The 17,402-nt window shown below is 32.0% G+C and overlaps 1 protein-coding gene across 4 annotated transcripts in view; it reads left to right on the top strand.

Moving 5' to 3' along the window:
- Positions 1-17,402, top strand: part of smog (G-protein coupled receptor 158 smog) — a 324,390-nt gene that overhangs the window by 294,297 nt on the left and 12,691 nt on the right. For all 4 annotated transcript variants that reach the window (XM_067052968.1, XM_067052967.1, XM_067052965.1 and 1 more), the window contains 2 exons: positions 5,746-5,854; positions 17,142-17,272. In XM_067052968.1, the coding sequence (XP_066909069.1) occupies positions 5,746-5,854; positions 17,142-17,272 (240 nt within the window). The remainder of the gene's footprint in view (positions 1-5,745; positions 5,855-17,141; positions 17,273-17,402) is intronic.

The following is a 17,402-nucleotide window of genomic DNA, read 5'->3' as shown; positions in this document are numbered from 1 at the left end:
CCTTCAATATATAAATTCAGTCTCGTACGACGTTTTTCGTTTTTGAGCCAGATTGGACATAGACCATTTTTCAAGACTTGGTTATTTCGACTTCTACGCGCGGCGGATCAGGGGATGGTCGGTGGAAATTCCTCAGAAGTTCCCCTCGGCTAACTCCAATGGACTCGCTGACCAACAATGAGAGCAACCCCCCAGGCATGCTGGAGGGTGTGATGTAGGATTGAACGCCCTACTCACATATTTTTAGATCACAAAGCAGACATGGATCTTACGGGGGGTACAATCTCGATATCAAGGCGCTTCAAGAAGTTCGCTAACCAGGGGAGGGCACGTTAAAGGAAGGGAAATACAATATTTAGTACAGGGAGAGTAGTAATTATTTATTAGGTATTAGATTACTTATTAGAAATAGTCTACTTTCTGCGTAGAGGGATATCAAATATTTTAGTGATAGGATATCGGTAGCAACATTTCAGGGCCGTTGGTTTAAAATCGCTTTGATTAAAATTCATTCTCCGACCGAAGACAGTGGATGATGAGATTAAATGCTAATTCTGTGATAAACTGGAGGGAGTTTACGATAAGTTACCGCGAAACTGTATGAAAATAATATTAGGAGATCCAAACGCAAAGATTGGAAGAGAAGTATATAATACAACGATCGGTAAAGAAAGCTTGCATGAATACAGTAACGATAATGGAATACGACTAATAAGCTTTGCCATATCGAAAAACCTAATAATCAAAAGTACTACATTCAAACTTAAGGATATTCACAAAAATACCTGGACATCTCCGGATTCACAAACGCGCAATCAAATCGATCACGTTTTAGTACAACATAGATGGGAAAATAGTATAATTAAGCTTATCGAGGGGCGAAATATGGTCCAGACCATGAATCAGTAATCGCGAAAATTCGACAAAAACTTAATATAAAAAAGTGAAATGAAAACGGGTCCCTCCCATCCTGAAAATTTCGATCAAGAGAAATTAAAAACCCTTAGATTTGAAGTCTTAGAACCTTCAGATGAAGGTCACGAAGACATTGAGAAGTTATGGGTAGGAATCAAAGATAAGAGGTCGGACATTTGTGTCTCGGAAAAAGAGAAATTAACAAGAATAAACCCTGGTTCGATGATGAGTTTCATAAAATTTGCGAACAAAGAAAAGCCGCTAAGTTAAAAACTCTCAATAATCCTAGCGAAAAAAATGTCACTTACTTCCGGGCTTCAAAGAATGAGACGTCTAAATTCCTCAGAAATAAAAAAAGAGAATGTCTTAAAAATAAAATAATAGAGATAGAAAAAAACAAAATCGAAAATAACATCAGAGAAATATACAAAGGTATTAACATATCCTGGAAATTCCGTTCTGTATTGACGGAAATAAGAGATAAAAATAATAATATATTTGCTAATCCGGTAGACATATGGGATACACGTTTAAGAAACACTTTGAAAGCATTCTGAATACTGAAATTAATTGTCAATCTCCTCTGACTAAATACCAGAGTGCTGAACCGTGGATAGAGAACCGAGTCAGGAGGAAGTCGAAATGGCCACCGCAAAATTAAAACCTTATAAAACAACGTGAATTTACAGTATTCCTAGTGAATTAATCAAGGCATGAGGTAAAATCGGAGTTTCTAAAATACACCTTTTGGATAAAAAGATCTGGGAAATTGAGGAGATGCCTGAGGAATGGAAGGAGTCTCTACTTATTCCTGTGCACAAAAAGGGGCCGACGACGGATTGTAATAACTATCGAGGAATCTCACATCTTCCTGTATATTATAAAATATTTACATATATAGGAAGATGGTCAGGGTTGCGGTCACAAGTGAAACGAAAATAGTTTACAACTATTTTATTTTCCAACGTTTCGCCCCACTTTGCAGGGCTTCATCAGGGCTAAAAAGATACAAAATGAAACTAAGTTAAGATAAAATGATAGAAATAAAAATAAAAAGATACAATGAAAAGAATAAAAAAAAATAAAAAAAAACAAGTAACAAAGGTAAGAGTAAAAGTTTCATATAAAAATACGTAAAATATAAAGCTAAAAAAGTACAGGAGATGTATATAAAACAAAAACAATAAGGGAAAAAGAAAAAAAAAAAAAAAAAAAAAAGCCCTGCAAAGTGGGGCGAAACGTTGGAAAATAAAATAGTTGTAAACTATTTTCGTTTCACTTGTGACCGCAACCCTGACCATCTTCCTATATATCAATTTTTACGGTCAACTATATATACATATATACAATAAAATATTTACGCTAATTTTAACTAGTCGAATCACGGAATATGCTGAAGAAATCATCGGAGACAACCAATGTGGTTTTAAACGAAATCGTTCAACTATTGATCAATTTTTTTCATTACGGCAAGAAAAAATTGGAATACAACGGGATAGTTCATCAGCACTATATAGATTTCCAAAAGGCTTACGATTCTATTGACCGCCAGAAGCTGATAGTATTCTGATTGAACAAGGCATACCAAAGAAGTTAGTTAATCTCGTACGGGTGTGCATGACCGAAACGTTTAATGAGGTAAGAATCGGTAATGATTATTCGGAGAAATTCCATGTCCGGTCGGGTTTAAAAAAGGTGATTCTTGATCACCCATCTTATTTAATATAGCACTAGAATATGTCATTAAAAGTGTGATGAATATCTAAAAGTGTTTAACTTCGGGTGGCAAAATACCTCTCCTTGGGTATGCTGAAGATTTGGTATTATTGGGTGAGGAAATAGAAACAATAGAACTAAATATTACCACGTTAAACTCCAGTAAGGAACTAGGCCTTGAAATAAATATGGATAAAAGAAAATACATGGTTAGCAGTAAAACGCGAGCAATTTCGATGATATAGATATAGAAGGAAATACGTTTGAACAGGTAGATAGGTTTAAGTATAATTGGTTTAAGTAACTAGAAAAAACGAAATTGATGAGGTAATAAAAGCTAGGTTGAAGGCGGGAAATTCTTGTTATTTTTCAATTTCAAAATTGCTCAGGTCCCGCCTTCTATCGAAAAACTTAAAAATTATAATTTACAAAACTATTATCCTCCCCACTGTTCTTTATGGATGCGAGACGTGTCCACTTACACTAAGGGATGAACATTGCCTTTAGTTTTTCGAAAATACAGAATTACGCAAAATATTTGGACCGAAAAAGGATGAATTAACGGGAGAATATAGAGGATTACACAATGCTGAATTAGGAGACCAACATCCGGTGAATATAATTCAAGCATTGCATTGCGGCGTATAAGATGGGCGTGTAAGGTTGTAGGGCTTAGTAACCAACTCATCCCTAAAATGTTAATAAACACTGAACCGCCAGTAAACGTCCGAGGGGTAGACCGAAACGTAGATGAGAGAATTGCATAAAAGTTGATTTAGTAGAATTGGGTTTGGAGAGGAATCACTGGACGGATGTATGCAGAGAGCGTTTAGTGGTATCGGCATCGAACCTTCGAGTTCGTTAGGCCTTCATTATTATTACTATTGGTTATTTGGACTCAAGGGACCTCAAAACGAATATTTTCGTCAACAACTCAAATTTTCCACGATCGCATTACTTCCCAATATGAGAAATTAATTAAATTTACTTTACATAACCAATGCTTGAATAATACTTTTCTTATAGTTCAAACAATCTTATAACTAAGGTAGGTAAATGTTTATTAAATAGATCGCACTCATTTAAAAAAAAATACTTTTTTTAAGACATGATATATAAAATAAATCGCCAATTAAGCTTCGAAATAATATTGTTCCCCGCGGGCCTCAAACAGGAAATTTAAAATAGTTCTATCATAAAGAATAAAAACTTATTTTAGATATTCTATCTGAATATCATCTATAATCTTTTTTTCTCATTAATGATAAAACCATTTTTAAATTTCCATAATAACCAGTTTTCATTTAGAATAGTTTATGTTTCAATAATCATAATGCATAAAAAAGGTATCTACAAATATATTTAAAAAAAAAAAAAGGAATTTTCCTATCGTATCTCAACTGAAGTTCATTTTATTTGTTTTCATTTTCATAGTATGTGTTTTTAATGCACTAAGTAAAAAAGTCAAGTACTCTCTCTCTTTTAGATCTAACAGCCCAGCCCCACAGTAATGAGTATAGCGACCTTAACAATCCAGGGTTTATAACATTGGGGTCTCCAGGGCCTCCGACAAACAAAACCTTCATTATTAATCACAGAAGAGAACGGTTCTGATTATTTTAATTTCAGCAAATATATATCAAAAATGATTCGGTAATGAGTCACATAATATATACATACATTAATTAAATCAGAATCCAGCCTATTCCTGAGTACTTTCCCCCAAAATAAAAAAAAATACAATCATTCGTAGAAGATCGTTTATGGTATAAAGTAGGATTTACCCCTGCGTACTTCACAATAACTGTACAGTAACAGTTTACGTAATATATAATTAAGTTCCTCAGTGGCAAATTTTACTTGTTTTACAGTTAAGATTCAGCTATCTGTAAACTTATATTAACACTGAATTAAAAAATTTTTTAGGCGAGCTACAAATTTTCGATGAGGACCCGCGGGTCAGAATAAATTGAGATGACAATTTGAAATCTGTTGAGCCGTTGTCTAAAAAAAACTATACACATTAGATAATTTTCAATATTTTGAGCTCAAATTGTTCTGAACATTCTTGGAATATCACTGTGTAATTTGAGCAATAAAACTTATGAATTGATTTAGGCATTGTCCCAAAATAGTGTTATATAAGCACAGATGGACAGACTAAAGAAATTTGATACCATCATTTTCAAGATCTTGAGCTCGACTTGATTAAAAAAATTTAATGAATAATTTGAGCCATCAAAAATAAAAATCGACTGAGTCGTTCAGTCAATCATCGCGAAGTAGGAATCTAATGGCAACTATAGCTCTTGCTAAAACAAAGCTAACCTTAGAATGAGATTTGACTAGTGCCTAATTCGTGTGTTATCACAACAACGGGCTTTAGACTTAAAAATATCCAAGTATTTTTCAAGCCAAAATAACCAACGATTTAAATGATAAAATTCCAGAACAATTTTAAGAACCGAAATCGAGATTCTTCTGTTGTCCATGAAATTCCCTTTCTTTTGATGCCCCATTCGTAAACATGCACCACTCCTTAGAACCAGAAAAAGAATCTATACTACCATGTTAAACTGCACCATTCCTTGTTTAATCACATATATTTGTCCGTTAATCAATTAATTATTAATTCTTTATTTGGAAAATTTTGTTTTACTAGTATTAACTAACTTATCAACACATATTTTTTCACCTAACAACCAAGTTAGGCATATATTTTTGTGTTTTATAGGTTAAATAAAATATATTATATTAGACATGAGCAGAATAGCCAGAAACTTCTTTAATAATTAATGAGATGCTGAAAAATTAAATTATACTAATTTAGAATTGATAATGATTTTTAACTTGTCAGTAATAAGGTTGTAATTAATGCTGTTAATTATTATATTGTATTACAAAATGGTAGAAAAGTTGAATATTCAAAATTAATCAATACAGAATATTGAAGCGAAATGGATGCATTTTACTATAATTAATAAATTATTTATTTTTAAAATGCTAATAAAGTCCATCCAAGAAACCAATCAAACTGTTATTATTAACTCATGATTTTAGCACAATGGTAAGCTCTAATAATTTCAGCACAATAATAATATATTATAATTTCAGGGGTACATCAGGGCTCTACTACTCCCTGGACAGAGTGGATCTTGACCACTGTGATGAGGAAGTTGCGTTGATGTTTCCATCCAAGAGATGTGATCCCATCTCAACGAAAGTAAGTTATTCGTGCGTACTTAATTTTGCTATACATATTCATATATAAACCATTGAAGTTTATGCATGTTTGTCGTATTTTATACAAACACTACCTATATTATTATAACAAGTTCTAAATAAATGTGTGACTAATAAGGTAGAGAGATATTTATTTAATTTTTATTTTAAACAGCCTAAACTTACATTGCAAATTAAAATAGTCAAATTTAAAAAAACAAGCTACTACAATGAAATATCTTATAGTTCAAGAAAGACAAAGAGATCACGCCGGTTTCCTGTCAGACTTCATTAAGGAGCGAAATGTTTAATACAAAACATTTCTCAATCTAATGTTACAATGCTTTATTTCAGTGCATTTTACAGTAAATTTTCACAAACATAAGTATGGTTATAAGTAAACCATGGTATACTATGGTTCGTACCCTTAGAAATTAAACCACTTTATAGAATGTTACATTCCCTAAAATCAATAAATCATTTTACTAATAAATATATTGAAATATGGAACCAATTTACATGCCGTTTTAATCAAAAGGATTCCAGTCACCATGAAAGGGTTTAGAACTACTGATATCCCCGGTTTCTCCGGTACAAAAACAATTAAGAACAAAATGAAACTTTTTTTTGTGGGTAGTTCAATTTCTTAGGTTTTTATTTAAATTTAGACGTTTTTGGTTGGGTCACCCGTAGCTCAGTTGTTAAAACACTTTCTAATCAAGTAGATGTCTATCAGCGGAGCCAGTTCGAATCCGGCCGGGTTGTTGACTTTTTTTATTGATTGGAGGTCCCACAAAATGAAAACCTTTGACCTCCAACCATGGTTAGGCAGAGAAAAAGAAGTCTTGGCCGAAAAAAAAGAAATACAGACGTTTTTGAATTAGTGATTTAATTCCTAACAAATCATTGAATTCCAATAATTATAAGTGAAGATACAGTTAAATTTTACCCACATAAAAAAAAAAAATTATTGAATTTAGGCAGGATATGTTTATATTTTATTATAACTTGAAAGCTGTACACCGAACATTCAAAATAATAATTGCAATGATAGTTAATTTCTTACATCGCTCCTTACTGGAGCATTAGTAATGATAGATGAATTAGTTTTTGTATTACGGTTTTATGGAAACTGTAAAGTAAAGTGTATAGAGATATCAGTGTAAAGTATAGAGTATAGAGATATCAGATATTTTATTTAGCGATTTTTACTATATATCATTATAATACACCTTTATTATATTTTATTACTATACAGTTTAATTATAAATTGTTATTTACTGCTATAAAATAAATAGATATAGTAACCAATTAATTCAATCATTAACCCTGTATATAAATAAAAATAATAATCCACGTTTAATTTAGTAAATACATTAATTAAGGTCAAACTTTCAATTGTGTTCATCCAATCTATATTCATCCCCAAATCTAGCCATAGACGGAAATTCCCGGATCTTCAAGTATTTATTTAAAATAAAATTAAAATTTCTGAAAGCAGTTAGTAATTATTTAAGATTTGAGCTCCTATCCCTTAGACCTACCCAACAAATTAATTTTGGTGTGTTTTGCATAAAATATAAAAAATTCAAAATAGAAAAAAAAATGTGTCAGTTTTTTGAGATTACAGAATGAAAAGTTTTGGTGCTAACATTTTTATATTTACACGAACCTAATAGTGAGACTTGACGATTTAGGCACAGAGGCCATTACAACGTAAACTCGGATTACAAATTTTTCACGATCGTAATCCTTCGCTTACTATATATTTTATAATAGGCAAGTGAAATATGTAAATATACACATTCATATTACATTTATTGCTTTAAAAAAAAACATTTGAAAATATTAATGTTTTCAAGCGATATTACTTTCTTAAAAGTACAGTAAGAGAGAAGTTTAGTACAGGAATAGATGAGGGAAAATAGTTTAGTAACAAAAGTTGGTAATAAAAAATTCTAATTGTTTAATATATCAACAAAATAAATTAAAGTAAAAAAATTGTATGATATGTTCACAGAGTTTGATATATTCACATAAAGTTTGAAAATATTTCAAAAAATGAGAATATTTATGAAGTTCATAAACCACGAACGGAAAAATACGGAAATTGAAGACATAAAGATAGAGATTTATTAGAAAAACAGCTAAAAATCACTGTTATTTCTAACTGATAATTTGATGATTCTTAAGGTTCACAAAACGGAATCGTCAACAAATAACGAAAGTAAAACTGAAGTTGTAAGTTGAAGTTCAAGATATTAAAAACCCATTATGAAGTATGGGAAAATAACAAACAAACGATATTTCAATTAATAAGCAGAACAATATAAAAAAAAAAAAAAGAAAAACGACAAAACAAGGTAAGTAGTAATGAGTGACAATATCAAAGATGCTTTTGTCAAAAATTAAATAAATGAAAAAACCATAAATCATCAATAGAGCAATAAATCATAAAATCCGTGTCATTTGATTTTGTTCATTTTCTTTTTTGATTTCCTCGCGTTAGGCACAGACTGACGGACCTCTAAGGGAGTTTCGCCCTTTGACGGGTAGTGGGTGGAGAGGGTTCCTGTTTATATCGTTAGCAGGCGAATCTGTTGCCATGGTTGCGTTTGATGTACTAGAGTCTAAGCTGAACAACGGTTTTGGATTTCCTGGTGTATTCGAAAGGAGTAAAACCTTCGCAGGAGACATCCTCCTCAAATAAATTAATGTTCATTAAGCCAATAGTTAGGGAGTCGGCATGTACATATAATCCTAATGGATATTATGTTAGTTTTTACGACCAGTTTCAATTGTCTTCAACTCCCAAAAGCATGCCCAGTACGGCTTTTAGAATGAAAAACCGAACTTCTGGAATGGAACCGCAAGCTTCTGACAGTTAGACGTGGTAGTGGGAACAAGCCTGTTCATAGATATTATGATCCTAAAAGAAGAGATTATTTCAAAAATATGCACCGCAGTAATTAATAGATACGTTATTTAAAATTTCTACTTCAAAAAGGTGACTAATTGATGTACATATTTTTTTCTTTTAATGAATTATAATACAATATTTTAGGAGTGGGCATACATGAGGATAAAAATATGAAGTTATTAAATTATATTCATAATTAGATTTTTTTTAAATTATATAAATTCATTTTTTTTCAATATATGCATATTTTTATATATAACAACACAGATGTAAAATAAATATTTCAAAATTATAGTCATAAAATTTAAATTAACGAAAATATATATACTCACGAATAAAATCTAGCGACAATCTTTAATTAAGTTTCCAAAATTTGTCATACAAATTATTAAAATATATTCTCAAAAAGCCTGCAGGGTATGTTGAATGGTCAACTGTGCACGATGTTTCAACGTCACAAAATTCATGGTTAAACACAATTATTTACAGAAATATTCTGAACTAAAAATCTAATACAAGTATTTTTTTAATTTTGGATATTATGATTATAACAGGAATTTCCATAATCCAACTATAGAAGAAGCTTTTACAGAAGTCTTAATGCCTAAGCCACTTTCATCAGTCGCTTTTTCGAATAATATTGCTTCAGATATTGAAAATTTTCAAAGTTAAAAAAAATATAAATAAATCAATGTAGATTTGAAATCTTCAAATCTATGTTTGAATATACAAACTATATAGACGGTTTGAGGAAGAAAAAAGATACAATTTAACTGGCTACCACATTTGAATGAAGAGCCACCGTTTCAATTTTGTATTTATTAATTTTAATATTCCGTCACAATTTATTAATTTTTTAATGCTTCGCATCTACCCAGGTGAGTCATAAGCAGCTTGATTAATATTTACTAAGATGAATTATATAAAGCGGTACAATCATAAACACAGTAGTTAAGTTAAATGAATAAATTGGATGGCTTTCAAAATTTTATAATATTTTGATTTTTTTTAACCCTTAAAAGGGCATCGGCCATAGAAGACGAGATAATTTTTTTGTTCTAGTGTCAGAGTACAGTTTACATGTTTTTAGAATGTATTTTAGTGTCAGTGATGTGTTGCTTGTTTCACACAATGGCGGTTCACAAAGATTTTTTTCCATGGGACGATGTCTTGCTTGACTTCTTGTAACTTGCTAGATAATTTGTTCCACATTCTTTGCCACTCGTAAGGTCCTTTTGTATTGTCCTTTCCAATCTGTAGCGGTGGTTAAATCAATCATTGTGTTCTCGTTCGCTTTCTTCCAGGCGAGATTTGCTGCCCTGCCTGCGTATTCATTTCCAGGAATACCACAATACCAGGATACCCATTTGAGCAATATATATTTATCCAGTGTCTTGTTGAATTTTGATGACTACAGTAGTAACAAATCGTTTTAAAATCTTTCTTCGAGGAATTATTAATTTAGCTGCATTTAGAAAAAATCTCTTAGATATCTTGACTACCTTTCAGAGTATAAACAATTAAAATTATTGTTTTATAGCTTAATTCAAACAACATTATAACAATTTATATATTTATTAATATAGTATTTTCCAGTTTATCCCCCCCCCGTAGATATAATGGTAATAACTTTTTCAACGGCCACAGTCGGAAACCATTACACTTATCACAGCTGTTAATATCTCGAAAACAGTAATTGTGTCTTAATTCTGACCGAATGGGATTTTTTCAAATGTTACTTTGTGTTTTGTTTTTTTTAAGTATGAGGAAGATGGTCAGGGATGCGGTCACACAAAACAAAAAATAGTTAACAACTATTTATTTTCTGACGTTTCGCCCAACTTTGTATAGCTTCATCTGGGCTGTTCAAGTTGGTAGATATCGAAAGAGTCAAATGAAGCTCTACAAAGTGGGATGAAACGTGGGAAAATAAATAGTTGATAACTATTTTTTATATTCTCGTGACCGCACCTTTCATAATTTGAATTAATACGGTCAATTATTTATATATATTTTATTTAGTATTTTTGTTGTGTCGTTAAAATGTCCTTATTTGGGCTAAAATGTCATAGAAATATTATCCAAAACTTAAAAATATGAGTTCAACGCAGTGAGATTAAATATTGTGTGCTGTCCTCATAATCTAAAATCGAAACAGTTGTTAAATAGCAAATAATACAACCATGAATAAACACACCGACATTTCTTACAGTATAAATCAATCATAGGACGTTCAAAAATTATCATAAAGAATAAAATATGAACGTATTTTAAAATTAAAAAACAGATTGTTAGCCAACAAAGTATCTAAAAGAGCTTAGCTTAAATGAGACACCAGTTCACCGCCAAACATATGGACTTCCTTCGTTGGTACTTGGCCATTACTTATTCAATGAAATGTTACTAACTTCATTAATAACTAAGAACGGTAATGCCTCCAATAAGTATTGTGCAAATTAATTTCACTCTTGTTAATTTTTAAAGTTAATTATCAAACACGTTATTGTTAATTTTACCCGACTAGCCACAAATAGTCGTTTTATGTATTTTCTACAATGTCCGTTGGTGAGCATGTGACGATCGCGAGAGCGGTTCAGACGATCTTTATTTGTAATGGCTCAAATTATTCAATAGGTCGATCTCAAGATCCTGAAAATGATTTAACAATTTTTTTATGTTTTATCTCTTAAATTACACTATTAGCTCCAAGAATTCGTAGCCAATATAAAACATAGGTTCATGTACCGCCCTAGCTATGATGTCTCAGCTGGTACAATTCAGGGTTGATACAAGTTTACGGATATCTGAATCTTAACCGTAGAAAAGGTATATTCTCCAGTGGGAAAACGTAATTATTTATTACATAATCTGTAACTTAAAGATAGTCTTAGTTATAAGTTTTGCAGCTTTACCCATTTTTGTGTTGAATAGACTTTCCCGATAATATCATACGCATGAGCATATAGCTTATATTTCCAATGAATAAAAGATAAGAAGGAAACTTATACAATAGTTCTCACAGGAGTAACCTAGTTATATTTAATAAGATAAGTTCACTGTATCTCACAAATCCTCTCAGAAACTGCACGGTGAACCAGAATGTAATGATAACTCAACATGCAAGCGGTATATATTGTACATATCAAAGTAATCCGAGGAAGCTAACTCGAGGAGCTGCTTAAGCCGCGAACAATAGGAGCCCGAACTAAGAACAGCAACTGTTGTTCCAGCAGGGATCTATAGCACCACGATCCATTCAGAGTTCCAGACAATATCGCTTATAAGCCCCTCCTTCACCGAACTATCTTATAAAAATGATATTCTCAACATAAAATCTGAATAACATAATATAATAAAATTATGCTATATAAATACACTTGTGACTGAAGGAAAAAGTAAGAAAATATCGATTTATATTTCTGATTTTAATATTAAAGTTTCTTTTGATATAAATTGAAATATGTCTATCAAAGAAGTTAAGAGGGGCCGCCCGTAGTTCAGGAGTTAGGACTCAGACTTACCAATTTGATGAGTATTGGCTGTGCCGGTTCGAATCCGGCCTGGGGCGTTGACTTTTAACATTGAGTGGCGGTCCCACAAAATGAAAAACTTTGACCTCCAACCATGGTTAGGCAGAAAATGGGAGTCTTGGCCGAAAAAAAAAAATGTTAAGAAGACCAAAGAACTCCATAATTAGCAAAGAGCGTGAAACGTCAATCGTATGTTAAAATAAGATTATGAAGTGATAAAATTCTTCCTGAAAAAATAGTAAACTATAAACAACACATTTCTGAACGTTTAAGTGAAAACTTATATCTTATAATTAATAATTGAAGTATAAAAATTATATTCCAGACATAAAATAAGAATAACAAAACATAATAGAATATTATTTCCACATATTCATGTTTCCGTATTTGATCCATACTTGACTTGATGCAAAAACAATTAAGTAGAAAGCGGATGTGTAGAAGTAGAAAGGTCCGAAGGACCAAACTTATTGACTCGTGTTCTCAACATACCTATTTTTCAGCATGCATCGATATTTATCATACATCTAGCATGCCACAATTTCTCAAAAGAGATTATAACACCAAAAATAATAGACTACCCAGTCACCCGCTCGAACCACGAATTAGCTTCGGTCTTATCTTATCTTTGAAATATTTATTAAAAACTGATAGAGAAGTCTTCAGAAATCATCAAGAATTTTGAAGTCATCAAAAATTTTGATTTTACTATGTTTTTTATTGTTTCAAAAACAAAAACAAAATCGTTAATTGAGCAACATTGAAAAATTAGCTAAAATAATAAAATGGTGTGAAGGCCTTTTTTATGTCTAATAACGCATGTTTAATTAAAAATTAAATTAAAATTTGTACCGCTACAACCCATGAAGGGTCAGGGGCTCAGTACTTTGTAAGGAAGTACTGTTACTAGGCCAACGGTTGTGCAAGGAGATGATTTGGTCAGGATCCCGCTTGACCGCCAGATTTTTACTCAATTAAGAGTACCCAACTCAGGAAGCTGGATGGAACACCAAGAGGGCACACCAGAACTCTCAAGTGATGACTAACGGCTAGTGTAACAGAAAACAATTTTCTGCCCTGCCGGATTCGAACTCGGGACCTTGGAGTTGGTAGCCACGCGCCTTACCCCGGGGCTACTGTGCTCCTATAATGCATGTTTGTTAATATAAATTATGAATTATATCCGAATCAAATGAAATTTCATTATTTATACTTACAACTTTTCAATATTTTTCGATGGAATTTCGTTAAATATTAAAATACTTACATACTCTCCATTAAAATAAAATTATATATTATATATACTTTACTGAATCTTCTCCCTTTGATTGCCTTGTGGCATTATAAGGTGTTGATATTAGTCCAGCTTAGTTGGCATAGTCTAGATATAGCCTAAGGCTAAACCATGGAATAAATAGAATTTTTTTTAAATAAAACATTTATGTATATAATAATTAAATAATTTTTTTTTTTCGGAACCTCCTTAATTTATTTATTCGTATAACACATATATACATATTACAAATATTGCTATGTTCTAGTAGCAGATTTACTTGGGATGCCAGGATAATCGCTGAAGGCAATTATCCAAAATAAATTAATTAATTGATTATAAATTGAGTCCTAAAAAACTATTATTATAATTGGATTCCTTTCCAAAGGCTGTTTGTGTGTTTACCAGTTTACCAATTAAATACCTTTATATTTATAAATTGTTCTTACCATTATTATATAGGATAATAAAGAGTGATATATTGGGTTATATAATAATATAAAACTACATAAAGAAACTAAGCATTTATTTACAATTGGTTATGGTTATAATGATTCAAATGATTCAGATAAAGGTTGCCATAAAATATAAATTATTACATGATTGCTTATTAGTTAATTTATACTTATAGCTGCTGATGCCGTGGGATGTAGTGCCGTGGGTGTCTTCTGTTTCATCAGGGATGTCCAGGCCTCCTGGCCTTGGTGTGCTCGAAGCGCATCCTCTGAATCAGGTCCTTACTCGTCTGCGCCCTTCCGGTAGAGTCCTCTCTCGTTCCCCTCTGGTCCTCAAGTGAAGTCTTTTCCTGCCCTTGTTACCCTACTCTTTTTCTCCCACTACTCCTTTTAGGGCGTTACCTTATTTTGAAATCTCTTATCTCATTGGTCGTAATGTCCGAAGACACCCGAGGCAGGTCGATAAACTCGATACATAGCAATATGATAAAAACTCGATACATAGCAATATGATATGTGTATACAAGTGAAATATTGCCTGGTGGCATTATAAGGTTAGTAGCAGAGTCCAATTAAGGTAATAAGCCAAATAAATAAGTCAACGCCAGTGGATTATTGGAACGGGAAGGGACGTTCCGCTGGTTAGGTGTGAGTGTAACGACTTGACTGCTGAGTCCAAAGTCCTTCCCTCATCGAGGACGTCAACTAATGGGACAGAATAAGTATAATCCGAACTTTATATATATATATATAGTCAAATAAATTATTTAAACTCGAATAAATAAAATTTCATTCCAAAATATATAAACCCAATTCATTTCATTCAGAAATCAGTCTTGTATATATTGCGTTTCGTTTTTCACTCATTTTCATGTATTGCTGATACGTTTTAAGATAATGGAATTAAATATTAAATTAAATGTATACATATATGTATTTTTATATACATACATATCATACATCAACGAAACTATTAAAACCGTATTCTCTGGATTATGAAATAAACGTAAAACTCCAAACTGCTCCGATAATTCAATACAGTGTTAATTCAAGTCACGAAGTAATGCAACTAAAGAAGTAAGATTTTATTATAAAAATTTAGAGATTTTTTTTTAATTTACGATCAGTTAACAATCTTGGAAGAAGGCGAAAAGATGATCTAAAGTTTAAAATCTTCGCATACTACGAAATTTCTTCAATTTACCATTGCCCATGTTTTGTCTTTGTTTTAAGTCTATTCTCTTTATACTGACATTCACTATTCTCTTTATAAGTAAAGTAGTGTTTAAGTAAAAAGACGAAATGCTTTTGGTTTTATACCAAGAATCGCAAAGCATTCTGAGAGGAGTCGCATATTTATTGCATCGATAAGACCTTCTGTTAAGTTTTCCATTGTAAAGGGATACTCAATCTTTTGTCCGGAAAAGGAATCTAACTCCTGTTGTATATCTAAGAAAGCAAGGTAAATATTTCTTTCTCTCAAACGGGCTTTTCTCATTGATGTATCTCAAGAGCTTTCAAGTGATAAGGCCCTGGTTTCGACGTCTTTGCCGGGAAGCGGATTGCTCTACGTCGAATTTTTCAACCTTAAAAGCTTTCGATGTCAGATCTAGAAAAGAGATCCGATTGCTGTACATCTGATGGAAGAGGCAAAATGGCCCAAGAAAACACCTCATCCGATTGAAATAATATCGTGTTTTTCCTTTATAAAAATGAATAAATAAAAATTCAAGTAAACTTATGATTATAATTTTTGGAAACTGGTTAAAAAGCTTTATGCAGGCTATTCTTCTGTCCGGATCATTAATTTCAGTTCCTAATTACCCTATTTTGTCAATTTTTCATATTAAATTAAAACTTTTAATCACAGTTAATTCTCAATTTAACATGAAGAATTGACAAAATAGAGTAATTGTGAAAAGAAGTTAATGATCAAGGTAGAATAGCCTGCATAAAGTTTTTTTTTTAAATTGGTGTAGTTCTAAAATTGAATTTAAGATTGTCCTTAGGGATGGCCGAAACGTCAGACATACAAAGAAATATTGATTGTTTTGAGATTAAAATTGGATAAAATTAATTTTATTTAAACAATAATTTAAGATAATAAATGATTATGATAATGAATATGATAATTTATCACCAACCAGATACAACCAATCCTATCCAAATAAACCTTATGTTTCGCTTAGAGCACAATTCTTAAATACGGCTAGTTCATATTTCAACTTGGACTCTAAGCAATAAGAATAAGAGCATTAACCTGCTAGAATCTTAGGGCCCGTATGCGAGAATGGTAATTGGTGAAGAAGGAAAAATGGTGGTTTTTGGGCTCTATACGGAATGTACCATCTCCTCGTACATAAGGATACAGAGGCTTAAATGGCTTAGCCATGTAATGAGGATGAGCGAGGAAAGAGTGGCTCATAAACTGTACAGTTACGTTCCGGGAGGTGTGCGGCAGCGTGGTAGGCCGAAGGGCCGATGGAGGGATCCAGTAAGGTGGGATCTGCGACAACTGAGGATCCCTGTTACCCTAGCAGAAGATAGAGAAAGATGGTTGGCGGCCGTTAAGCAGGCCAAGGGCAGCCTCATGCGCCTGTTGTGCCAGTAAAAGAAGAAGAAGAAGTTTATATTTCAACAATAAAACGTATTTCTTACAAAAATAGAGTTGGAGCATTTTCAAAAAGACAGATTCAATAACAATATTTTATGCTTTTGTGATTAAATCTTCATCAATTCGCCGTAGAAAGGTTTGTTCAATGAATGAAACAAATTCATACTCTTAAAGTTGGTAAAATATATGCCCAATAAATTTTAAATCGTATCTAACTAAATATTGATAATTTAAAATTATCAAGAACTTGAAACTTTACAAAAAACCCCAAATTAGTTTAAGAATTAAATGTATTTATGAGATTCATAACACTGTTGTGAAGGCAATAATTTTTTTTTTTTTTTAAGAAAGTGGTGTATTCTTTTTAATACAAGAGGGGTCCTTTTTTTTTATCTCACTTTAATTTTTAATTTTGAGTGAAAATGAAAAAATAGTAATAAAATTTATATATTTCTAAGGAATTAAACATAAATTAAAAAAAATATTTTCTTTACAGTGTGTACCATTGACAAAACGCGGGAACAAGAGAGGATTCGAGTGTCAATGCCAACCTGGCTACATGACGCCTCAGATCTTGAATTTCTCCAGGGAAAACTACGACCTGGACACGGTCGAAGAGCTTATAAAGTGAATATATACAAACATTTTTTACGGTAGGACTGTAGTCGGCTTAATAACTACATGTCCGTACCTACCGGGAAGAAGTTGATGACTTGTTAACTGTACTTCATTAACTTCTTCCCGGTAGGTACGGATT

Source organism: Halyomorpha halys, unplaced genomic scaffold (genome assembly GCF_000696795.3).
Source record: "Halyomorpha halys isolate HHAL.00 unplaced genomic scaffold, Hhal_1.1 Scaffold23.1, whole genome shotgun sequence".
Classification (NCBI taxonomy): Eukaryota; Metazoa; Arthropoda; class Insecta; order Hemiptera; family Pentatomidae; genus Halyomorpha; species Halyomorpha halys.
Note: the sequence above shows the minus strand (reverse complement) of the source record. Positions and strands in the feature narration are given on the sequence as shown.